At 42.9% G+C, this 25,798-nt stretch overlaps 2 protein-coding genes and 1 pseudogene across 3 annotated transcripts in view; 2 read left to right on the top strand and 1 right to left on the bottom strand.

Annotated features, from left to right (window-relative positions):
* The window catches only part of PSME4 (proteasome activator subunit 4), an 89,480-nt gene extending 84,634 nt beyond the window's left edge, over positions 1-4,846 (top strand). The window contains exons 44-47 of one of the 2 annotated variants that reach the window (XM_070429217.1): positions 209-371; positions 1,703-1,836; positions 2,495-2,633; positions 3,359-4,846. In XM_070429217.1, coding sequence (XP_070285318.1) covers positions 209-371; positions 1,703-1,836; positions 2,495-2,629 — 432 coding nt within the window. In that variant the 3' untranslated portion in view covers positions 2,630-2,633; positions 3,359-4,846. Of the gene's footprint in view, positions 1-208; positions 372-1,702; positions 1,837-2,494; positions 2,634-3,264 lie in introns of both variants that reach the window. The other variant, XM_070429218.1, reaches the window with a different exon arrangement.
* A 9,115-nt stretch (positions 4,847-13,961) lies between these two features.
* On the top strand, positions 13,962-16,596 carry GPR75 (G protein-coupled receptor 75). The gene has a single exon (XM_070429209.1). It carries the CDS (start codon positions 14,049-14,051, stop codon positions 15,657-15,659), a length of 1,611 nt encoding a protein of 536 aa, XP_070285310.1. The 5' UTR covers positions 13,962-14,048; the 3' UTR covers positions 15,660-16,596.
* Positions 16,597-24,122: 7,526 nt separating this feature from the next.
* On the bottom strand, positions 24,123-24,325 carry LOC139020231 (U1 spliceosomal RNA; annotated as a pseudogene).
* Positions 24,326-25,798: the final 1,473 nt, after the last annotated feature.

The following is a 25,798-nucleotide window of genomic DNA, read 5'->3' as shown; positions in this document are numbered from 1 at the left end:
TGAATGTAGTGGCTTTTTTCAATTTTGAGGCTACAGATCTTTTGACAATCTGATAAAATCTCTATTAAGAAGCTGCAAAAGAGCATTTACACAATTTGTACACAAATGCCAGGGAAAGTCCCCACCCCCGTTCCCATACCACCCTCCAGCCTCTGATATTCCAGCAGGTTTGGGATCTTCGCTCTAATGCAAGTGATTATCTCTGCAGGTTCGAGAAATGGCTGCAACCACCTTAAGTGGTCTGTTACAGTGTAACTTCCTTACCATAGACAGTCCTATGCAGATTCATTTTGAACAACTTTGCAAAACAAAACTACCGAAGAAAAGAAAGCGAGACCCTGGTTTCGTAGGAGATACGATTCCTTCTGCAGGTAACAATCCTGGTAGGAAACACACAGATTCTTTGGAGAATTAACCAGGCTTACTCAACAAACATTTATTGAATACTTGTATGTGCCCTGGGTCTGTGCTGGGTACTGGGAATAGTTGTCTCTGCTCTTGAGGAGTTTTGCATGTAAAAGCTGAGCCAAATCACTACGGCTCTCTTTTTCTTAACTTCAACCCCCCTATCCACCATGTATACCATATAATATACTTACAAACACATAATACACACACACATCTTTATTAAAATACTAGAGGCCCAATGCATGAAATTCGTGCAAGAGTAGGCCTTCATTCCCCTGGCTGCTGGCACTGGCTTCCCTCTGGCACCCAGGACCCAGGCTTCCCTCGCAGCCCTGGCTTTGTCCGGAAGGACTTCAGGTCTAATTAGCATATTACGCTTTTATTATTATAGATAATGGAAAGCACTTTAACTTCTATTGCTAAAGAAAGAATAGAGAGTCTGTAGTAAACAGACACATTGCAGTTCTTTTTGTTTTATTTTTTAAAGAACAGTTTATTGCCCTGGTGAGGCTCAGCAGTTAGGGTGTCAGCCCACACACCCAAGGGTCAGGGGTTTGATTCCCCGTCAAGGACATGTACTTGGGTTTCAGGTTCCATCCCCACCCCAGTTGGTGTGCATGCAGGAGGCAACCAGTTGATGTGTCTCTCACATCAATGTTTCTCTCTGTCTTCCTCACCTCCCTCCCTCCCACTCTGTAAAAAATCAATGGAAAAAATACCCTCCGGTGAGGATTAATAACAACAAAAAGAATAGTTTACTGATTTTTAGAGAGAGAGAGAGAAACATTGATGTGAGAGCACAACATCGATCAGCTGCCTCCTGCATGCCCCCTACCAGAGATTGAGCCCACAGCCTGGGTTTATGCCCTGACTGGAATCCAGCCAGCAACGTCTCAGGCATGGGACAATGCCCAACCAACTGAGCCACACCAGCCAGGGCTTGCAGTTCTCTGTTGAGGGTGTTTACCTATGAATCGATGCATTCTGAAAAGTGCGGTCTAATTTTGATTGCAGTTTGTTTTAGCATCAGGGAATTACACTTTTGTATATAGTATAAATTGATTTTTTAAAAGCAATTATTTTGTTAGTTTTAGCAAATACAAGACACATTTGGATGTTTTTAGTTCGGCCTCAAACTCATGCATGTTTTTCACGTGTGTGAATAAAGATTCATTTTAAACACACATTTACACATTGAAAATAACTAGCATAATCTAAAACTAATTTTATTTCACTGTAAGGAAGGCAGTAGAGTCCTATCAGTATTTGCACTTTACTGCTGTTGTCTTTGCAGAGCTGGTCAGACGCCATGCTGGGGTGCTAGGACTTGGTGCGTGTGTTCTTTCTAGTCCTTACGATGTTCCCACCTGGATGCCCCAGCTCCTTATGAATCTGAGTGCACATCTGAATGACCCTCAGCCTATTGAGGTAAAAGCTTTGTTGGTTTCTTTGCACACACATTATCAAGAGATGCTTTGTAAAACACCATTTATACTGATAATTCCCTACACATTCTGCACCTTATGCTTTCAAACAGCCACTACTACCGCTACAGGGTCAAGCCTGTTCATCAGTAATCATTAAAATCTTGCAGAGACCTTGCTTCCATGTGAATTTTTTATCCTTTGGTAGCAAGGGAATTACTGTAACTTCTGTCCTTCCCAGTACAATGAAAGTAGTGTCAGTGTTGTCAGTATAAATGTTATACTTCTATTTTACTAGCATGTTCTATGTAGGAACTGTATAATTAGGAGCTAATGTTAAATAGGAAAGCCTGATGGTATTTAGTGAGCACCTATGGTCCTAAATTAACTCAGAAGATGAATGACTTTGTCCTTTTCAATTTAGTAAATAGATGTTACATGTATATTGAAACTGGTTTACTGATGTGGTACAAGTTCCAATAGCTTGTCCAAGTAATTCTAAAGCGAGCTTGGTGTCTTTGGGCTCATTGGTTCTGTAGCGTTCGGTGAGCAGTGAGATCTGAAGCCTAGAGAGTTTGTTACTCAGCTGAAGGAATCCTAAATATAACGCTAGTGGTTCAGAGAGGTCAGAATAATATGTATGTGGGTTGCCCTCTTGACAGATGACTGTAAAGAAGACCTTATCCAATTTCCGAAGGACGCACCATGACAACTGGCAGGAACACAAACAGCAGTTCACCGACGACCAGCTGCTTGTTCTCACCGATCTCCTGGTGTCACCATGCTACTATGCATAGGAGGGTAAGTCACCAGGGCTCTGGGTTAAAGAAGTCTGACATCCTCAGGGAAATGTCATTGGTTCACTGACTGAGAACTAGGTGCTCCTAAGTTTTTTCTTTTTTGCTGATATTCTTAGATGTCATTGTTTAGATAAAGTTTTTTAAAAATGTCATTTAAGTAAGTTCCCAGAGAATTTTTCCTTGCATTTCTGCTTCAGTTATTAAGCAGACAAGTTATGTGACTGCTTTTAGATCTTTATAAATGAGTAGGCTTAGTAGGCTTAAAAAAAATAATCAATTTTTTTTAAATATATATTTTTATTGATTTTAGAGAGGGAGAGGGAGAGAGAGATAGAAACATCAATGATGAGAGAGAATTATTGATCGGCTGCCTCCTGCTCGCCCCACTCTGAGGATCAAGCCTGCAACCCAGGCACGTGCCCCAACTGGGAATCAAACTGTGACCTCCTGGTTCATAAGTCAAGGCTCAACCACTGAGCCACGCCAGCTGGGCCAAAAACAAAAAATGTGTTCTTTGTAGCCTCTTAGTGGGGCCTGGGCATTTTGGGTTGCCCTGAGGGCTCTAGGTTCTATATTGTAGTGAGAACATTTTATCAGGATTCTTAAATATTTATTATCTATTCTTATTAAAGAGGGAGGACCCAGAAGCCTTTCTACTGGGATAGGAAGAATAAAGAAAAATTCACTTATTGGGCTTGACTGAAATTTTTTTCCTCTCTGATACAGGTGAGTAGTCCTCACTTCAAGCTCTTTTCATCAAAAATTCCAGATCCTCAGGTACCATCTGTGGTGGCTCGCTGCTGGTTTTAACTCTCTGCCTTTGTCGAGCTCTCATCATTTTGGTGGTCTCTGTTTAGTCTCATTAGTCTGCGTTCCACAGGTTCTCAGCTGCCATTTGATTTCCTAACTTGTCCGGAACTGTTTCCAGAATATTGATCACTTTTTCTTTGAGGCATCTGACAAAACCACAGTGTCTCAGACTAGAAATAATTACCCAGTATGATCATGGCATCCAAGACCAGACTGAGTCTAGGAACTCATTAAGAAACAGTTTACTTGGAATGGAGAATGCCCATCTGTAAAACAGGTCCTCTCATTTCATTCATCTCAAATGATTTTGAATTCTTCCCAAATGGCTGTTGGGTTTGGATGGGAGTAGGGCTGTGGGCCATAAATCTGAAGCTTGGAGAGCCAGGAAGATGGAAGGAAGAGAGGACAGGTCTGGAACCAGCCAAGGACCTGATGGATTGCTTGACAAGACACAAAAGTGAAGCCGGTGTCCACCACGCGCCTCCCACAGACTGGAGTTTCTGGTGCTGAAGAGAAGAGTAACTGTGGGAAAACTGGGGGTTTGGTGAATACATTTTTGATGGATTGTTGTGTGTGTATACAGTGTATGATTTTGAAAATAAACATCAACAACAATAAACACCCTGACTGGTTGATTTACCTGTATTCTTTACAAATATTGTTTGACCCACTTTTAAAACTGTTATATTTCACCTAATAGAAGATTGCTGTGTTTGCAAAAATTCTGTAATTTCTTTCTGATTTTTTTTTTTTTTTTTTTTTTTTGCCTGCAGAATCGTTGAGAGACTAAGAAGTCTTGATATTTAATTGCCTTGTTTAATAAATGTTATATAGATGTAAAGGACTGTATAAATTGTAGGGATAGCTTTGGCAAGACTTTGTACAGATGCAACCTTTTACACAACACCATTGTGTAATTAATTTGTAAAATTCACATGTAGTTCTTTATTATAGTGATTTTGGCTTTTGTATCAAATTGATTGCCATTGTTTGCATTTTTAAATTATTTTCATGTTACAAAAGCTGAGGTGTGGGGTTTTGTTTGAGTTCATTAATGTTAGAATGTCTGAATTTTTATGTAACTTTTTTGTGTGCATCTCAATGCAAACGCCACGTTTGCCTTTGACAAGTTTATAGAACGCAAGGTATCTTCGAGACAAAGAAAAGAGTAATTCACAAGTTTGTGAATGTCATCTTGCAACACACTCTGTACAGTCTTCCTTAAAGGAACACTACAGTATATTTTTTAGAATCTACTTGATGAATGACTCAATGCAGACCTAAGCACAGCAGAGGTCCTGGTACAGATCAGCACACACAGGCATAGTCCCTGTATAGAGTAGTGCCAAACTGACTATTTCATTGTGTACCTAGTTTAAAACCCAATAAATGAATTGTTTTTAACACCTGGCTTTTGTCTTCATTAAGTGGACATAACAGTTCTGTAGGCAGTGACTATATGATTCCTTTGGATCCATAGATCTCAATCCATAAATTCATGTCCCCTGACCAAAATGAGTTATCTAGGTTGGACCTGTCCACTAGAGTAGCTAATAGCTACATGTGGCTATTTACTTATAAATTAAATTAAAAATTCATTTCCTCAGTCTCATTAGACCAGCCGTGGGCAAACTACGGCCCGAGGGCCGGATCCGGCCCGTTGGAAATGAATAAAACTAAAAAAAAAAAAAGACCGTACCCTTTTATGTAATGATGTTTACTTTGAATTTTTTTTTTTTTTTTTTTATATTTTATTGATTTTTTACAGAGAGGAAGGGAGAGAGATAGAGAGCCAGAAACATCGATGAGAGAGAAACATCGATCAGCCGCCTCCTGCACATCTCCTACTGGGGACGTGCCCGCAACCCAGGTACATGCCCTTGACCGGAATCGAACCCGGGACCCTTCAGTCCGCAGGCCGACGCTCTATCCACTGAGCCAAACCGGTTTTGGCATGTTTACTTTGAATTTATATTAGTTCACACAAACACTCCATCCATGCTTTTGTTCCGGCCCTCCGGTCCAGTTTAAGAACCCATTGTGGCCCTCGAGTCAAAAAGTTTGCCCACCCCTGCACTAGACCCATTTCAAGTGCTTATTAGCCACTTGTGGCTAGTGGTTTGCCCTACTGAATAGCACAGATCAATGTTTTCATCAGAAAGTCCTATTGGGCAGCTGATCTAGATGATTGATATGTCTAAGAACCCCAGGGATTTTGTTAAAATATGAATTTTAATTCAGGCTCCCATCTCATGATATTGATGCTTTGTCCTGAGACCACACCTTGAGTAGTGAGGCGTCCTATTAACCACTTCGATTTTTTCTAAGCTATACGAAACTATGTCTTAGCAACGTTTCTGCAGTGGAACTTTGAAAAAATATGATACTGAATCCACTGTGTTCCTCTATCAGAGTTTCTCTGGTTAGGACTCACTCCCAAGATCATCTTAAAGCTCCATAATGCTTCATTTGTGCAGCCAGGATTGAGAACCACTGGTGAAGTGTTAAGGTAGGTTTCCAGAAAGGAGGCGGGGCGGGGGGAAGTGAGGAGAAAGCCGGCATCTTTGAGGTAAGAGGTAATAATCTTTAATTTCTGAATTGGATCTTTTAAATATAGACTTTGAAAAGTGTGTTTCAAAATTTAGGAGGAAAATTTACCCCCCTGTTCTCTTAATGTGAATAAGTTTTGGTGACAAAAAAATAAAGTTTGTGAAAGCTGATTTAAAATATTTGAAAAGGCATTGCCAAGCCCTAAAGTTGCAGGCCTTTTTTGGCAGTTAGTAGTGTGTCTAGAAGGAACCAGTAAGAAATTTTGTTTGACTGAAAAAATTTACTTTTCCTACATGATCTTTATAGTTATGTTTGTGGATGATGGCAATTTCTCTTGCTAATATAATTGTGAGTATTCCCCTGTTGTTGAACATCAAGGTTTTCCCTTTTCCCTATTACAAATTACACTGCAATGAACATTTTGTTATCGTCATGCTTCAAACTTTTTCCTCAAGTATTTCCTTAGGAAAAATTCCAAGAAGTGAGATTTTTTGGTCAAGAATCAAACATTAAGTGGCTCTGATAATGTTTTCCTGAATTTGCATTGACAGTGACAGTGTGTTAGAATGCTGGTTTCCTGAAAATCGATAGCCATTCATATTTTAACATAACAGCCCTGCTTGTATATATTTTTTTGTTGTTGCAGATTTTCTTTTTTCCTTTTTTTTTTTTTTTTTTTTTTTTTTTTTTTTTACTATTAAGGCTGTTTTCTTACACTTGGCTGGCACATTTGGTAGACAGAATTATAGTAGCTTTGCTGATGGTACGTAGTAGTTCTGGAACTTTGGTAGTTTCTGATTTCCTCTTCTAGATCTCTGGAATCCTTTACAACCTGTACGTTTATTTTTCCCCCCAGTAACATAATTTCTCCCACAGGTGTAACTGCTGCTTGCCAGCCCAAACCTGTTACCTCCTGGCATGGCCAAATGCCTGGAGCTGAGCAGGCAATTCATATGGAGAGGGATATAATTTTGGAGTTTCCACTCAACACTAATGTCTTCCTTTCCTTTTGATTATTTCTAGGGCCCAGGGTCACCGCTGCTGACAACCTAGATGAGAACTGCTGCATTACATGTGTCTGGGAGTGGAATATTACATGGGAATTGATGGGAAGTTTGCCTTTAGGAATAAATTCATTCCTAAACCAAATTCTGGGAGCATAGTCAACTCCTGGACTGAATGTCTACTTCACAAATTATCCAGCCTTTTTATTTACGATGAAAGCACAGGGGAACTGGGAAAGATAAGTTATATGCATAAGTCAAATTCTTTGGTACTTGGTACCAAACAGTTTAGCCACAATAGGATTTCATCAGCAATATTCACTTGAACTGAGTTTTCCGGCATCAGGGTGAAGGAAAGGGCATTCAAATAGCATTCTCATTTCTGAACACTACCCCCTCCCCCTGGAGGTTAGGAAAGTAGTAAGATCCCAGCTACCCAGAAAGGATGTTACTTGAAGGCTCAGACTAAAATTAAACCCATTTTATGAGTTCATTGTTTGGGGCACATGGACTCTAGAGGATTGAGAGGATGATGGATGTGGGTTTGTGTTCTTGCTCACTAAACTGCCTAGCTGCATGCCTACGACCATTGCTTTCTATGATTTTCAACATTCATGTCCATAGTTTCTTGGCTTCGTTATTGAAGGGGTAGTTTTGTTGTTTTTTTGTTTGTTTTGTTTTTTACTTTGCATTTGTTCCCTAGTAATTGGTAAGTTCCTTTAGTAAATTCATCAATACTTTTTGAAAGAAGATGTAATTCTTTTTATAAAGTTGGTTTGATTTAAATGTTACGACTTGATTTACAGTTCTAAGTCTCAAAGTACGAAACTGGACGGTGCCAATTTAGGAGAGAACGTATTTAGCTGCAGCCCAGAGAGCCTGGCGGCCCAAGCCGGGAGTGCAGGCGGCGGAGCGCTGGCAAGAAGCCCACCCTCCCATGCCGCGGTGCGCCCTCTGCGACCAAGATCCCTTGGTCTGCCCCTCTTCCTGTCGGCCGGCCGTTGCCTACATAAGGGAGCCCGGAGGACGGGGAGCAGCCGGCCCCAGCGCACAAGGAGGCCAGCGAGGTGGTGAGGGTGCGAGGTCAGGCGGGGTGCCAGGCCTGGGTGTCCGGTGGAGGGGGCGGCGCCCTCCGCAGCTCGGTGACTGCGCCTCTGCGCCCCCAGCTCCTGCGGCTCCGGGATGCGCGGAGGCGGCGGCAGCGGCGATGGCGATGGCGATGGTGCCTCCAGCCCTGCATCCTCCCGGGCGCCCTGCATCCTCCCGGGCGGTGGGTGGAGCTGGGGTCTGGGCTGCGAGATGGAGGAGAAGGGGCGGCGCTGCGGCCACCCTGCAGGTGAGGAGCCGCGGGCCCCGGAGGAGGCGACTCCAGGGGAACAGGGAGGGTCAGGCACTGGCACGGGCACGGGAAGCCGGTGGGTTAGCAAAGAGCGCACCGCGCTGGTCCCAGCCCGGCCCCTGCGCACCTGCTGTCCTGGCGCAGCCTGCCGAGCAGCCATCCGGCCCCTGCCCGGGCCTCTCCCACGCTCCGTGGGGCCGTGGAACCCCTCCCCCACCGCCCGTGGCCTGGCCTGGCCTGGCCTCCTCACCCCACCAACCCTCTCCCGACTAGTTCACTAGCTTCCCTGGCCAGGCCTAGGCCCTCCTTACCATAACCTTCTCCACCTCGGGACCTCCTACCCATTGCCAGCTCCTGGCAGGGGTCGGTCCCCATCCCTGTTCCACACCCAGACTAGGGGGTCCCACAGCCTCCCTGTGCCCCTCAGCCACTGACCCTGCCCACCCCATCCCCCATCCGCTGCTCCCGGCCTCAAGAGGTAGTTCAACTGGGGACAAAGAGCTTGAAGGGCTCTGAAATCAGATAAATCTGATTTGAATCTTAGTGACCTTGGGCAAGTCATCTTCCCTGAGGTGTTCTGGATCAATACAAATACAATGGGAATGACACTTATACAGACTCGGCTTTCAAGGGTTAGACTCTGAAAATGCCCGCCCTCAAGGAATGTAAGGCCTTATGAGAAAAAAATGAGTGGGAAGAATCCAGGTCATGAGTGGACTTGGGAAAGCGCATATAAAATGTTTTAGTATACACGAAAATATTAAGCACACCAAATTATCAGACTCTTCACGCATCTTAAGGAGAAATAATTGCCACTGTACAATAAATTTTCCCTTACCGCCCAGCTGGTGTGGCTCAGTGGTTGAGGGTTAACCTATGAACCAGGAGGTCACAGTTCAATTCCTGGTCAGGGCACATGCCCAGGTGTGGGCTCAATCCCCAATGTGGGGCATGCAGGGGGCAGCCAATCAATAATTCTCTCTCATCATTGATATTTCTGTCTCTCCCTCTCCCTTCCTCTCTGAAATTAATAAAAATATATTTGGAAAAAAAATTTCCCCTTACCATATTTTACTTACTACTTTAGGATCCTTCCTCCTAGTTGTAACAAGATGCATATGATATGAATTCATTCCATGTTTATTGTAGCTAATATGCCTGCTTAAGGCGGATGTTCCAACTTAACATTTTTCTGGTTTTATGACTTTAATCACATTGTCCTCCAATACCTATTTATGGTCCCAGAGATACAGAGTAGCTTGTATGCTTGCACTGAAAAGAACATTGGCAGCCTTTATTTAATATTTAGGCATAGCAAATAGCTATTTCTTTACCTCCCTCCTCAAATCACTGACTTTTATAATTCTGCCTTCATAACCATCCCAACTTGTGATCTCAGCCTCCTCTTTCTTATAGTCCCAGAGTTAACGCTAATAGTAGTTACTTTCCCTCCATTTCCTTTATTTCTCAAGTTTCTCTGCCAACACCTTTATTTCTATTCTGTCTTCTGCTTTTCCTCCCTTTTTCTTCCCAGCCTCTGATTTTTAACTTTTTTCAAATTATCCCAATAGGAGTGATTTATAATTATATTAGGGGCCCAGTGCATGAATTCGTGCACCTTGAAAGGAACTGTGGGCCACGAGGCTGTGGTGAGCACAGGGGTGGCCTCTCCTGCCATGGCCCCCTATCCCCTGTCTGACAGCAGCCCCGCTGCCGTTGCTCACACCCACTGACACTGTAGAGCGATTGGGGCTGGCGCCAGAATGGGTGGGAGCAGGGCTGGCACTGTCAGTGGGTGTGAGCTGTGGCTGCTGCCCCGATCACCCCTCAAGAGCAGGGGCAGATGGAGAAGACCTCACGGGCAATTGGGGCTGGCAGCCACCACCCACACCCACTGATGGCACCAAGTGATTAGAACCAGTGCCAAGCGCCAGCAGCAGATGCAAGCACTGGGTGGGACTGCAGCACACTGGAGCAAAGAATTTTCAGTAACCACCAGAGGCTCACCCCAATGACAGCGACCAGCACCCCACCTTGGTCTGATGCCCCTGCTCACCTGCTCCACCATCCCGCTGCAGCTGACACCCGCCATTGTTCTGCGCTCTGCCACCTGCTGCCCATGCCCACCATGTTCCGTGCACACGTGCCCTGGTGGTCAGCGCATGTCATAGCGACCGGTTGTTTGGTTGTTCCGCTGTTCGGTCTATTTGCATGTTAGCCTTTTGTTATATAGGATTATACCAGAACCATAACTATCAACCTTAACAAAAAGGTACACAGAAATGTGTGTGTGTGTACGTGTGTGTGTTTGTGTTCAAATGTTGGTTTCCAAGAACTTTGAGTTGGGAAGAGATTGCAATACCTACTTGGTAGGATTATATTGAGAATGGCATAAAGTTTGATGACTTATGTAAATCTTCTAGTATAAGTGCCTGGCTGGCATATACTAACCACCCAATACATTATAGCTGCTGTAACAATCTTCTGATCTGGGAATCTTTCCCTTGATCTCGTCGTGTTCTGTTTAGCAAGGTGGGTAAGAGTATGGGCTTTAGAGAGTAACTGCTAACGTTCAAATTCATGCTCTGCCACTTTAAGTTAGGTGCTCTCTGACACAGTTTCCTCGTCTGTAAAATGGAGATAAGTTATATAACCACCTCAGAGTTATTGTGAGGATTCAATAAATGAAGAGTGTGGAGCACTGAGAACAGTGGGTGGCACATCACAAGCACTTAGTGCAGCTAACATACTAGTAATGTTACTGATAGTTATATTCTCAATCTATAATTCAGAATTATCTTTTAATCTATTGAAAAATTTATAATTTATTGAAAAAATTATAACTGTATAGAAAGTGAAATTTGCCCCTCATCTGCTCCAAATCTTTTTTCCTCCTGCCTCTTGCCCTTGACTAATGTTGGTGCCTCATCATCTCATTTTCCACTTGACAACTCTTTCCAACTGTCTCCCAGTCTGGGGTCTTCATAACTTCCATCACCCCCCTTCTTCAGTATTCCCCATTTACTCAATATTTCTGTTAGCATCCTAACTCCACATTCTTTATTCTAATTTCCCCAAACCAAACTCCTGCTTCCCTCTTCACCCCTGTTTACTTCCGTACTCCCAAAGAGGAAACCTTCGGGTGGGGGTGGAGAGAGGAGTTTGCTATAAATATTAGTATCACCTCTCTGCTCTTCCTGCCTCCTCAAATTGGGGTTTCTCTTCTACTTCTCTTTTCATCAGTTAACCCCAATCCTCCAATTAACAATAAAAAATAGTAAAAGTGTATCTTTTTCACTACGTAGGCATTAAAAAGTGTTCAGGAACAATACAATCTTTTTTTTTTTTTTTAATATATTTTATTGATTTTTTACAGAGAGGAAGGGAGAGAGATAGAGAGTTAGAAACATCGATGAGAAAGAAACATTGATCAGCTGCCTCCCGCACATCTCCCACTGGGGATGTGCCCGCAACCCAGGTACATGCCCTTGACCGGAATCGAACCTGGGACCCTTCAGTCCGCAGGCCCACGCTCTATCCACTGAGCAAAACCGGTTTCGGCAGGAACAATACAATCTTAAGTGAAAACAAATAGCTACCCATTATTATTTTTAAAATTCTAATCGTTAGGAAACAAAAGGTCAGGATTTATATCCTCTCTGAACTTTTATAAGGAAAGTACAGAAAAGTCGGTCTCACTTCCCAGTGGAGAAATTCATAATATTGTCATGATCTGTACCCATGGGCCACTGAGAATGTAGAAGAGGTGTTCTTCTTCCTTCACGAGGACACTAGTTGGCTATAGGGGTCTCCCCAGGACTGAACTTGTCTGATGCTCATTGACACAGCCGTACCTGTGATTGAATGCTGCGAGGCTTCTGTACCGGGGTGGTCTATAGCTGCTTCCTGGAGCCCCCAGTAATCCCTCCCTGACCCAGCCCCTTTCTCTGCACCCCCTGATCCAGCACCTAAGGGGTTAACCTCTGACACAGCTGGAGGTCTCAGAGACTCAGCTTGAGTTTGAGGTTAAATATGCTGAACTTTGTCCCTGGACCTCCCCAGTGCCATTATGTATCCCTAAAAAAAATGCTGGATTAAAGCAAATACCTTTTGGTTGTCAAGAGCATTGTATCCGTCTCCAAGGAACAACTTAAGCTGCCCCACTTAGAAGCATCTTGGGGAGCAGGGTGGGCACCAAGCCACTCAGGGCTTTGGGACTTGGGATAACAGAAGATCTGTGTGAGTGTACTTTAAATCTCATGGCGAAATGGGGGAAAGCTTAAGAAAAACAAAGGAGCAAGAAGAAAAACAAGTTCTTCTATTAAAGTAGAGGCTGTGTCTTACCTTTTTACCCACAGCATCTAGCATAAAACTGCATATAGTATGCACATGGTGAATGTAAACTGAGTGACTGAATGCATGAGTGGGTTGGGTGCATGCCCCCTTGCTCTGTCCTGAAGACATGCTTGTTGGAATGATGTTAACTCACATTTGCATAGCAGTTTAAAGTTTACAAAGTGGTGCCTTTGCACCTTGTAAATCTCAAATATAATTCTGATACCCTTCATTAATTTCATTTCCCCCCTCACCTGTAGTCCTACACAAAGTTTTTTCCAAAGGATGGTACGGAGTTGGCCAAGAAACCACAAACAGGGAGAAGAAATTGTAAATAATGGCAAATAAAGGATTCTTCTTAGGGAAAGAAATAGGATTTGTTAGCAGTCTGTGGGAGTGGTATAAAAGGCTCCAGTATGCTTCAGCAATACCCTCTGCTTCTATTTTAAGCATGTGCTGGTTTTGCCCAAATCCTGCAAAGACTTAGACCCTTGTTGCAGTCTGTCTGTCCCCTACGCCTTGCCTTCACCATTCACCCAGCGACCTCCTCCTTGCCAGGACTCCCTTCAGCCTCTCAGCCTCCACCCTGGGCTGGATTAGGTTCCCCTTTCTTCCTTCCGTAGCACCTGCTCCATCTGATTTGCAGTGTTGGGCTGTAATTACATAGTTAGGTTGATCTCCAGCTAGATTGTGATCCCTTTGGCCAAGAGGTTATATTCTTGTGTCTCCAGTGCCTGGCACCGGAGTGTTTCTAAATATAGCATCTGGACACCCTTCAATCAGAATCTCGATGGGCGAGGCCCAGGAATCTCCTTTTTAAACACACACACACACATTTTTATTGATTTCAGAGAGGAAGAGAGAGGGAGAGAGAGATAGGAAATCAATGATGAGAGAGAATCACTGATTGGCTGCCTACACGCCCCCTACTGGGGACCCAGCCACAATCCAGGCATGTGCCCTTGACCGGAATCCAACCCAGACCCTTCAGTCCCCAGGCCAACGCTCTATCCACTGAGCCAAACCGGCTAGGGCTCTCCTTTGCTTTTATTAACCTGCTCTCGAGGTGATGCTTAAAGCCAGTTTGAAAGCCACTGCGTCATAAAACCTCAGGTTCGCTGGCTGAGTGTATTGGGAGGTTGTTTCTGTCTTTTCCGTGCCGGGCTTTCTGTGAGCTGGGTCAGAGCTGACACAGTCCGGTGCCTTTGACGAAGATCAGGAGAGCACTCCACCGGCTACAGTAACTCCTTTCTGTTGCAGGGGATGCATTTCTGTGTGCAGGCTCTTCTGCCTCGGGTCTCTCTTGTCACGTGCCGCTCCTCTGTGAGCTGAGGCCCTGACTCCTCCCCACAGAAGGAAGAGACCTTTCTCTCTGAAGATGAACTCCACGGACCACTTCCCGGACGCTCCCAACACCACCTGGCCCCTGCCTGGCGCCCCGGGAGCAAACGGCACTGCTCGGCAGGAGGGCCTCCACGGCCCGGTCCACACGGCCACCTTGGTGACCTGTACTTTCCTGCTCGTGATCATCTTCTGCCTGGGCTCCTACGGCAACTTCATCGTCTTCTTGTCCTTCTTTGATCCGGCCTTCAGGAAATTCCGAACCAACTTCGACTTCATGATCCTGAACCTGTCCTTCTGCGACCTCTTCATCTGCGGGGTGACGGCCCCCATGTTCGCCTTCGTGCTGTTCTTCAGCAGCACCCCGGACGCCTTCTGCTTCACCTTCCACCTCACCAGTTCCGGCTTCATCATCATGTCCCTCAAGACAGTGGCCGTGATCGCCCTGCACCGGCTCCGCATGGTGCTGGGGAAGCAGCCGACTCGCACGGCCTCCTTTCCCTGCACCCTGCTCCTCACTCTGCTGCTCTGGGCCACCAGTTTCAGCCTGGCCACCGTGGCCACCCTGAAAACCCGCAAGTCCCACCTCTGCCTTCCCATGTCCAGTCTGATGGCTGGAGAAGGGAAAGCCGTCCTGTCTCTCTACGTGGTCGACTTCACCTTTTGTGTGGCTGTGGTCTCTGTCTCTTACATCATGATTGCTCAGACCCTGCGGAAGAACGCTCAGGTCAGAAAGTGCCCCCCTGTGATCACCGTGGACGCTTCCAGACCGCCGCCTTTCATGGGGGCCCCGGGGAAGGGAGGCGGAGACCCCATCCAGTGCACCGTGCCCGCTCTATACAGGAACCAGAATTACAACAAACTGCAGCACGTTCAGACCCATGGATACACTCAGAGTCCCAACCAGCTGCCAACCCCTGCAGCCAGCCGGCTCCAGCTGGTATCGGCTGTCAACCTCTCCACAGCGAAGGACTCCAAAGCGGTGGTCACCTGTGTGGTCATCGTGCTGTCGGTCCTGGTCTGCTGTCTTCCCCTGGGGGTTTCCTTGGTGCAGGTGGTTCTGTCCAGGAGTGGGAGCTTCATCCTTTACCAGTTTGAGCTGTTTGGATTCACCCTTATCTTTCTCAAGTCAGGGTTAAACCCTTTTATATATTCCCGGAACAGCACAGGGCTGAGAAGGAAAGTGCTCTGGTGCCTCCAATACATTGGCCTGGGATTTTTCTGCTGCAGACAGAAGACTCGCCTTCGAGCCATGGGCAAAGGGAACCTCGAGGTCAACAGAAACAAGTCCTCCCATCACGAAACAAACTCTGCCTACATGTTGTCTCCAAAGCCCCAGAAGAAATTTGTGGACCAGGCTTGTGGCCCAAGTCATTCGAAGGAAAGTGTGGTCAGTCCCAAGATCTCCGCTGGACATCAGCACTATGGCCAGAGCAGCTCCACGCCCATCAACACCCGGATGGAGCCGTACTACAGCATCTATAACAGCAGCCCGTCCCAGGACGAGCCCATCCCATGTAACTTACAGCCAGGAAACTCGTTTGGATTTGCCAGTTCCTATGTGGCCATGCATTACCACACCACTAACGACTTACTGCAGGAGTGTGACAGTGCCTCGGCCAGGCAGATTCCCGTCCCCTCTGTGTAGAGCGGCGGAGGCTGGAGCATCGTGTGTAAACTGGTCCTGTTTCTGGCACTAAGGGATTTTTTATTTTCACTTTTGTGAGACTAGTTGTAGATCAAAGCTTAAAGGCTCAACCAAACAGTTGGCAGTTATGATTTTCTTTGGTCTGATTGATTAGCATCTATTGGTTTGCTTTGTGGTCTCTTGACATTTTAAGGTTTAATGTAAAAGTTTATTATTTAGAATTTTGCCCTGACCTGTGTTCCAATCTCTTGTACTAAACTTTTAAATAGATCGTGCTACCATGTTAAAGTAGAGAATGATCTTTTGACTCAATGTTATGGGTCTTTGAAGTATATATGGGCTGGATATTTTAAAGAGTGTGAAGGTGTATAATTTTTACTGAGGTGTTATTTTTATTAACCAAATTATAAATTTTGATTTTTTGAAGTGTTGAAATGGGGAAGAATATACTTTTTTTGGGTAGCAGACTTATTTGAATACATAATACATTGTTAAAGCAGAAAATCAGAAATACATTATCTATATAATTATCCTTACAAAAAACACACAGCTGTTAGGTACTTTCCTAAGACAGTCAACCAAGAACATACTATTATTATTATTACCATTTATTATTATAGACATTGCTATTTTGTGTCAATCGAGTAGCTATATAGAGCTGTGGTGTTTTTGTTTTTGTTTTTTAAGAAAGATGTTTTTGCCCTAGCTGGTTTGGTTCAGTGGATAGAGCGTCGGCCTATGGACTAAAGGGTTCTGGGTTCAATTCTAGTCTAGGACACATGACCGGGTTGTGGGCTCGATCCCCAGTGGGGGGCGTGCAGGAGGCAGTCAATCAATGATTCTCTCTCATCAATGGTGTTGCTATCTCTCTCTCCCTCTCCCTTCCTCTTTGAAATCAATTTTATATATATATATATATATATATATATATATATATATATATATGAAAAAAGAAAGAAAGATGTTATCCCTTGGTAAAACTAAATTATTCTATTCTATTCTATTTACTAGAATCCTAATGAAGAGGACTGTACCTGTGGTAGTGGTATGCTACTCCTGGGAGAGTGGGTGCTAAATGTTTTCACCTCAGTCAGGGTTTTGTTATCTGGGAAGCAATATAGACTGTTATGTGTTAGATGATGTTTATTATTGCTTAAGAAGGCATAAGGATGAGAATTGCAATTTTCTAAAAAATATGTTTTTATTGATTTCAGAGATATGAAGGGAGAGAGAGAGAGAGAGAATCATTGATCAGCTGCCTACTGCATACCCCCTACTGAGGATCAAGTCCACAACCCAGGCATGTGCTCTGACCCGGAATCGAACCGTTACCTCCTGGTTCATGGGCCAACCCTCAACCACTGAGCTACACCAGCCAGGCTGGGAATTTTAAAAAATATATTTCTATTGACTTATTTTTAGAGAGACAGGAAGGGAGAGAGAAAGAGAGAGAAGTATCAATATGAGATGTAAGAAGGGAACATCAGTTGGCTGCCCCCCCCGCATGTCCCCCTGGGGATTGAGCCTGCAACTGGGGCATGTGTCTTGACTGGAAATCAAACCAGCAACCCTTGGTGCATTGGATGACACCCAATCCAGGAGCCACCCCGTCCAGGGCGAGAATGGGAATGTTTTGATTTCTGCTTTCCTTCTGTGTGAGATGGTTTGTTAACAATCTGATGAAGCATATCCAAGTAACTATTTAAAAAAATGTTTTTTGTCTTTCTTTATATATTATTGTGGTAGAAAAATCCTTAAGATCTCTTTTTACTAGTAAACTAATTGTGTTATTCTCTCCCATTAATCTTAAACTGGAGATGGGCAGTAAGGGAAAATAGATTAAGTATTTGTATACCTAAAACTAATTTTATTATATACAGTACTCTGTGATTCCTAGCATAACAACTGTAAACTCATATTTTTATGTAAAAATGTTTTCATTTACAATTAGCATTTGAACTTGTTATTGTTTTAGAACTGTAACTGCTAGACACAGGATGAGCATCAAGATACAAAATCTGTCTTTTAAAAAAAATCTATCTTTAGAAATTGTTATATTCAAGAACAGTTATTGCAAATTGGACAGCACTTTACTCCTGTGGATGAAAGATATTGTTTGTAGCATCCTCTCCCAGGCTGGTCCCAAGTACAGAGGTCAAGCGGGGCATGGAGAAGACACAGTGGGCACTCAGCTAGAACTCTGCTCAACCTCCTCTAACGACGCTTCCCTTTCAGCATCGGCCATTTATTTATATTTCTGAGACTGAAGTATGAGATATGGGTTTCAATTTCTTTTCTTTTTTCAAAATATATTTTTAATGATTTCAGAAAGGAAGGGAGAAGGAGACAGTGATAGAAACATCAATGATGAGAGAGAATCATTGATCACCTGCCTCCTGCATGCCCCCTGACGAGAATCAATAGGCCAGGCATATGCCCTGACTGGGAATCAAACCAGTGACCTTCTGGTTCCTGAGTCAATGCTCAACCATTGAGCCAAACCCAGCTGGGCTCAACTTTTTAAAAAAAATTCACCTTTCAGTATTCTTCCCTTCCTTCTCTTCCTTTTTTTCTTTTATTTTTGCTATGCAATTTTATAATAGCAGAGCAAATATCCACTCTTTTATTTTTGGAATGGAATGCTATTTTTGGAAGTCATTTTGGCCACTTCAATTGTGCTTTTATATTTTAAATATAACACTGTTTTCATGTATTAATACTCTCATGAGATAGGTTAGTATATTACCTCTTTTTAAACAAAGGATTAAGATATCTAACATCCTCTCTCAAGATCATTTGAAGTATTTTGGCAATCTAGGAATTGGACTTTTTGTCTAAAATCAGACCCTGGTATTTATTCCAATAAGCCAGATAACTTTGTAACTAATAACATTAATGAAGAAGATATTTCACACTTTTAAAGGTATGTATCTCTTTTTTGGTCAGGGATTTCAAATGTGAGTCAATAGAAGATTTTTTTAAAAGTAATGTCTACTTGTAAAGTTAAAGCTGACAGGTTTCCTGTGTGGCATTGGAGATGACTTGGCTCATTTGGGGAGGTGCAAATTATAGTACAAAGAAAACTAAGCATGTGCATAAGTGGCATTCAGTCTCTTTATGCTCATCAATAAATTAGCAATTTAATTTGCATGAAATACATAGTGGGCTAGATTAGCCCTCCTCCATATCTATATCCATTTGTAGATATAGATATAGATGGACATATATAACTTCTCTCTTCAGAAGGGCTAAAATGAGAACTAGAAGTAATGAGAATTCAGTTGAATATGATGACTTACCAGGTTATATTAATTAGTTCTCTTGATGCTTTACTGTGATGCATTTCAAGCACTTTATAATTGTTCTGAAGTTAATCACTAGGCCAGATTTGTATTTCTGATGCTTTTAATGTTCTTTTAAAATAATGTTTGAAAAATAAAAATATTGACAATTTTAACATTGCTGAATATCAGATTGCAATAGTATGACTTTTCTGTCCAATCATTTAAAAACTATCAGAGACTAACAGTGATCATTATTGCATAATAGATAACAATGTATTGCCCTAGCCAGTTTGGCTCAGTGGGTAGAGTGTTGGCCCATGGACTGGGCTCAATTCTTGTCAAGGGCACATATCTCAGCTGTAGGTTCCATCACCAGCCCTGGGTCGGGGCACGTGTGGGAGGCAACCAATCGATGTGTCTCTCTCATATAGATGCTCCTCTCTCTCTGCTCTCCCCCTCCCTTCCACTCTTTCTACAATCAAACAAAAAACCAATGTATTGAAGCTCAGAGAGAGTTATTTTCATTAAAAGATGAAATAATTTACTTGATCACATTTTGTAGCATGCATAAATGCTCAAGACTAAGAACTCCAAAGGTTAGTTATTTATTCAACTAAGTTTCTCACCTGGCAGGAAAAGTCCTGACTAATCATTTCAAAAACTTCTTTAAAACAAGATTAAAATCTGGAAAAAGATACAGAGTTTTAGAATTTTTAGTTTATCTATCAGAGTTTGCTTTTAAGAACCCAAAAATATTAATTTAAGCAGAAAAGGACTGAATATAGGAAATTCTATGTCTACTAAATCATTAGAAGTTTGGGGCTCTCACAGATTTCCAGGAAAGATTCCATGATCAACACTGACCAGCTGGGAGGGGAGAAGTCAGGAGGCCTCCTTGGGCCTTCAACGTCAAGGGCACCTGCTGAAGTTGTTATTCAACGATCAGGAACTTGCTGCCACTGCTGCTACCTCCACAACTAACCCTCTCGACACTCCCAAAGCAAGCGGCTGACACCAAAACAGGGCTGCAGAGAAAGGTTGGCACCGTGCATTTAGTTGGTGGAACCCTATTTGCATTTAAAACCCTAGCCACCTGCCAATCTGGAAACTGTAGTTTCACTGAAAAGGAAAACTAAAAGGAGGTTTGGAACAGATACTGAGTTCCAATCTCCTCTGTCCACAATGAGCCACCAGTTTGGGTCTTAACCTTTGTATCCACACCCCTAGGCATTCTTCCAAACAACAGCAGTAACACCTTTCCCCACTTGACATAATGCAACTTCTCTCATTGAAACAAAACATGCCTCCATACCTCCAGCCTGGCTGCTTTTATTATCTCCTGTATCTTTGGAGTTCTGCAGTTTATCTTGGGATTTGTTGGACTCCTTGAAACTGTATCCTGGTGTCTTTCATCAGTTCTGGACAATTCAAATTTGTTTTTCAAATATTGTTTCTGTCCCATTTTTTCTACTCTTTTTTTTTTTTTACCTTGGCTTTCTTTTTTTTCTATGTCTTTGTTTCTCTGTTGTATAGTCATACACTGCTTAATGACATTTTGATCAAAGATGGACCACACCTACAGTGATGGACCCATAAAACTACTAGTATAGTGGAGCTAAAAACTTCCTAGTTATGTAGCCATCATAATGTCATGGCATAACGCATTACTCATGTGTTCGTGGTGATGCTGTGTAAACAAACCTACTACACTGCCAGTCCTATAAAAATATAGCCCATACAATTATGTACAGTATATACTAGTAATGCTTGATAATGATAAATGATTGTTACCAGTTTAGGTATTTACTATATTGTTTTATCAGTATTTTTTTAATTTTTAAAATATATTTTTATTGATTTCAGAGAGGAAGGGAGAGGGAGGGAGAGAGAAACATCAATGATGAGAGAGAATCATGGATCGGCTGCCTCCTACATGCCCCCTACTGAGGATCAAGCCCGTAACCCCGGCATGTGCCCTGACCGGGAATTGAACCATGACTTCCTTCTTCATAGGTTGATGTTCAACCACTGAGCCACGCCGGCTGGATTCATCGGTATTTTAGAGTGTACTCTTTCTGCTTATGAACAAATTTGCTGCAAACCAGTATGCTGTGTTGCATACATCTTGTGTTTACTGTGTTTCTTTTTTAAAATAAATATTTTTATTGATTTCAGAGAGGAAGGGAGAGGGAGAGAGAGATAGAAACGTCAATAATGAGGAGAATCATTGATTGGCTGCCTCCTGCATACCACCCCACCCCACTTGGGGTAGAACCCGCAACCGGACATGTGCCCTGACTGGGAATCAAACCATGACCACCTGGTTCATAGGTCGACGCTCAACCACTGAGCCATGCTGGCCAGGCTACCATGTCTCTTGATTGCATCATTTTCTCTTGTGCTTGATTTAATCTCATGTTATTTTGTTCATCATGGCCCCTAAGGGTGCAAAATCCACTGTTAATGTTGCCAGCTAGAGGCCATATCCAGTGATTGACCTGGAAACCAAATTAAAAATGATTAAGGACTAGGAAGGTGGAAAATCAGCTCGTCAATCAGGCTTGTCCCATTCCACCGGAACTATGATTCTGAAGAACAAGTACAAAGTGACAGAGCTGTTAAAATATCTGCTTCAGCCCTAGTTGGTTTGGCTCAGTGGATAGAGCATGGGCCTGCGACTGAAAAGTACCAGGTACGATTCCGGTCAAGGGCACAGGCCCGGGTTGCGGGCTTGATTCCCAGCGGGGTGTGCAGGAGGCAGCAATCAATGATACACTCTCATTGATGTTCCTATTTCTCTCTCCTTCTCCCTTTCTCTCTGAAATAAATAAAAATATTAAAAATAAAAGATAAATTTAGTGTAGTCTAAGAGTAGTGTGTGTAAAGTCTACAATAGTGTGCAGTGATGTCCTAGGCCTTCACATTCACTCGCCACTCACTCATGGAGCAACTTCCAGTCCTGCAAGCTCCATTAATGGTAGGCCCCCTATGCAGGTGGACCATTTTAAAAATTTTATATCATTTTTTGTACTGTACCTTTTCTATGTTTAGATACACAACTTACTGTTGTGTTACAATTGCCTACAGTATTCAGTACAGTAACATGTGGAACAGGTTTGTAGCTAAAGACTATCAGATTATACCATATAGCCTAGGTGTACCATCCAGGTTTGTGTAAGTTCACCCCATGCTGTCTGCGCAATGATGAAATCGCTTGATGATACATTTCTCAGAACGTGTGTATCCCTGTCATTAGGCAATGCATGACTGTATTCTGAATTATTTCTTTCAATTTATCTTCCAGTTCACGAATTCTTTCCTCTCCTGTTAAAATTGATAATCAACTCTTTGATTTCAACTATTATGACAATGTTTTTCATTTTTAGAAATTCTATTTGCTCATTAAAAAAAAACCTGTTACACTGCAGTTTTAGAGTTTTTAGTTTCTACATATACTTAAAAATGAATCATTTATTTCTTAAACAGAGTAAAAATAGTTCTCTGAAATAACTTTGATAATTTCAATATTTTATTTTATTATTATTATTTATTTGGTTACTTGTTTTATTTTTTAAAATATATTTTTATTGATTGAAGAGAGGGAGAGGGAGAGATAAAAACATCAATGATGAGAATCATTGACCAGCTGCCTCCCGCACTGATTGGGGACCCGGGCATGTGTCCTTGACCGGAATCGAACCTGGGACCCTTCAGTCCACAGGCTGACACCAAAACCACTGAACAAAACCGGCTAGGGCATCAATATTTTATTTTTTAAATAGGCCTCTTGTCTATTATTTTTGTTGGTGCTTCCTCATGATGCCTTGTTTCCTTCATGCTTTATTTATTTCTTTAAATCCTCATGTGAGGATATTTTCCCTTGATTTTTAGAGAGAGTGGAAGAGAGAAACATCGATATGAGAGAAACACATCGACTGGTTGCCTCCTGCATGAGCCCTGACCAGGGCCCTGGTCGGGGAGGAGCCTGCAACTGAGGTATGTGGAATCGAACCCGGGACCCTTTGGTCCCTAGGCAGACGTTCTATCAACTGAGCCAAAGCGGCTAGGGCCATGCTTTATTTTTACTGTGAGCTGCTAATTTTCCTTGAAAATTTTTCTACGGAAATTCCTCCAGAAAAGTTTTACATCTACTTCCTATTTCCAGGCATTTCAGTGTATTGCCAGTCCAAAACTACTTTAAACTGAATTTGAAGTGTTTTGGAACTACCTAGGTCCTAGGTGATAGGATGCTTATCTACAAGGCAGTAAACTTGTGGTTACAACGTATAAAGAATGTTATTGTTTTATTTTTTTCCCCCCATTTCCCTGTTAACTTCCAAGACAACTTTTCTTGAGGTCTTCCGGTCATGGAATAGATTGGATTAGGGTAAGTTTTTTTTCTCTTTATCCCTACCCTGAGGATGTAGATCTTTGGGGGATGGGGGGTCCCAGTTTTATGGGGAATGGATCTCCCTTAAGTGGGGTTCATAAAACTGAAGCTCAACTTTTCTAGGTTTGGCAAATGCCTTCACAACAAAAGTATACACCATCCTTCACTTACCTCTTAGTGTTATTTTCTCATATTTTTGCCTTGTATTTTTTTATTGGCTTTTTGGTGCTTTTAAGAACCCTTTGGAGGGGTTCTGAAGTTGAAATGTTTAATGTTAACTAAATCAAAGCATTATTACTATCACCCTCCCACCCAAACTGCTCCATTTACTACTACTACTACTATTACTACTACTACTACTACTACTACTATCTACATTTATTTTTTACTGATTTTTTAAAAATCTTCACCAGAGGATATGGAAAGAGAAACATCTATGTGAGAGAGATCAGTTGCCTCCTGTACTTGTCCTGACCAGTGATAGAACTCTCGACTAGGTATGTGCCCTGACTGGAAATCAAACCTGCAATCTTTTGGTGTACAGGATTCAACCAACTGACCCACCTGGCCAGGGCTCACATTGTTTATTTTTTTAATTTGTTAATTTAAAAAAAATTAAATTGATTTCAGAGCGGAAAGGAGAGGGAGAGCAAGATAGAAACATCAATGATGAGAGAGGATCATTGATTGGCTGCCTCCTACACGCCCAAATGGGGACATAGGCCCTGACCAGGAATTGAACGAACTGTGACCATGCCAGCTGGGCTCAAGTTGGATTTTTTTTTTCTCCAGGGGAGAGCGTGAACGCAGTCCCCTACCAGGACAAATTACACAGTTGAGTTTCCCACATTTGGGGAAATCGCAGGGGTCAGCACATCCGGAGTGCAATGGGTAAGCCTCGCCCTGGGAAAACCACCTTCGTGATCAACTGAGCCAAAGCGGCTAGGGCTCACATTGTATCTACCCTGGTATCTACCCTGACAGGTAAGTATAAGTTGGATTTTAATATCTATTCAGAGACAGAAGTTGAAGCCTTCTCTATTCCCAGGATGATGATCAGCAGGACTCTCATGAAAGGGGACATGGGTCTTGATTTGGGAGGATACAACTCCTGTTTCTGCTTACTCAGTTAGGGCACCTTTTCCAAGGGACCACCTGGCTGCCCAGGAGCTGCCAGCCAACCAGCATTCATTCTCACTGGAATTCCTTGGCTCATTATGCAGCCTGAGGACACTGAACATGAAGGTACACTCTTCAGCAACCACACAGGAATTAAAGAAGGAAAGGAGTAACTAGTTCTTGCAGGGCGAGAAGGGAGGATACCAATTACTTTAAAGTATATGGCAATTTGAATAAAAGTGCAGATTTAGTGACATTTGGTTTTCCATAAGAGATACTAGTAGTTAATAGGCAATCTCTTCAGGTCCAGTACTTTTGATATTAATTTTATCAAAGTAAAGATATTACTTTACTTATGGAGATATTAGTGAACTTTGCTTCCTCTAGCCCAGTGGTCGGCAAACTCATTAGTCAACAGAGCCAAATATCAACAGTACGACAACTGAAATTTCTTTTGAGAGCCAAATTTTTTAAACTATATAGGTAGGTACATTGTTATTAACTTAATTAGGGTACTCCTAAGGCTTAGGAAGAGCCACCCTCGAGGGGCCAAAGAGCCGCATGTGGCTCGCGAGCCAGCAGTTTGCTGACCATGGCTCTAGCCCAATCAACAGATAATTCTGCTTTTTAAAAACTGCACGTGGCTGGTGCCAAGATAGGTTCAGTTTGCTTGCCTGTGTTCCGTGTTGTGTGCAGGTTTGTCCTTTTGACACTTTCGGGAACCTTCAGCTGCATGGAGCATGCTGAGTGGGAGACCTTTCAATGGACTCCCCATGCGGGAATCATGATTTCCATGCCAAGCCTGATGTTTTGCGAAGGGCCACTTGTTCAGATGCCAGAGACCTTAAAAAGTGGAGCAACTCACAAAGAGTGCTCTGTGTCCGTCTCCTGTGGCTGCGGCACAAGGAATGGTTACATAACCTGTGTAAGTGCTTCAGGCTCAGCACATGTCACCTCTGATATTAGCAAGGGCTCATGAAAGCTTTTTGCTCATTTGTTTGGCTTCAGCAACTAAGTATGTCAATGAAATTATGTGATTTTATTAATATCGCTCCAAGGAAAGCTATGACTGGGAACTGTGTTCTTCACAGAGACCATCATGTTAGACACTTTCTCGGAGGAGTCCAGAGTACCTCAGAACCAGAATGTTTTCAACCCAGGGAGCTGGAAACTAAAGATTCAATTCCTTTCTTGACCTTAGAAATCAGGGACTTGACTTTCCAACCATTGTAAAACTGAGGAAAATACTTTTTTTCCCTTAAAACATCAAACACTGGAAAATAAGGACTGGACCCTAGCCAGTTTGGCTCAGTGGATAGAGTGAGATTCTGCAGACTGAAGGGTCC

The sequence above is a fragment of the Myotis yumanensis genome, unplaced genomic scaffold (genome assembly GCF_028538775.1).
Source record: "Myotis yumanensis isolate MYYU_CA2020_CCGP unplaced genomic scaffold, mMyoYum1.0.hap1 SCAF_11, whole genome shotgun sequence".
NCBI lineage: Eukaryota > Metazoa > Chordata > Mammalia > Chiroptera > Vespertilionidae > Myotis > Myotis yumanensis.
Note: the sequence above shows the minus strand (reverse complement) of the source record. Positions and strands in the feature narration are given on the sequence as shown.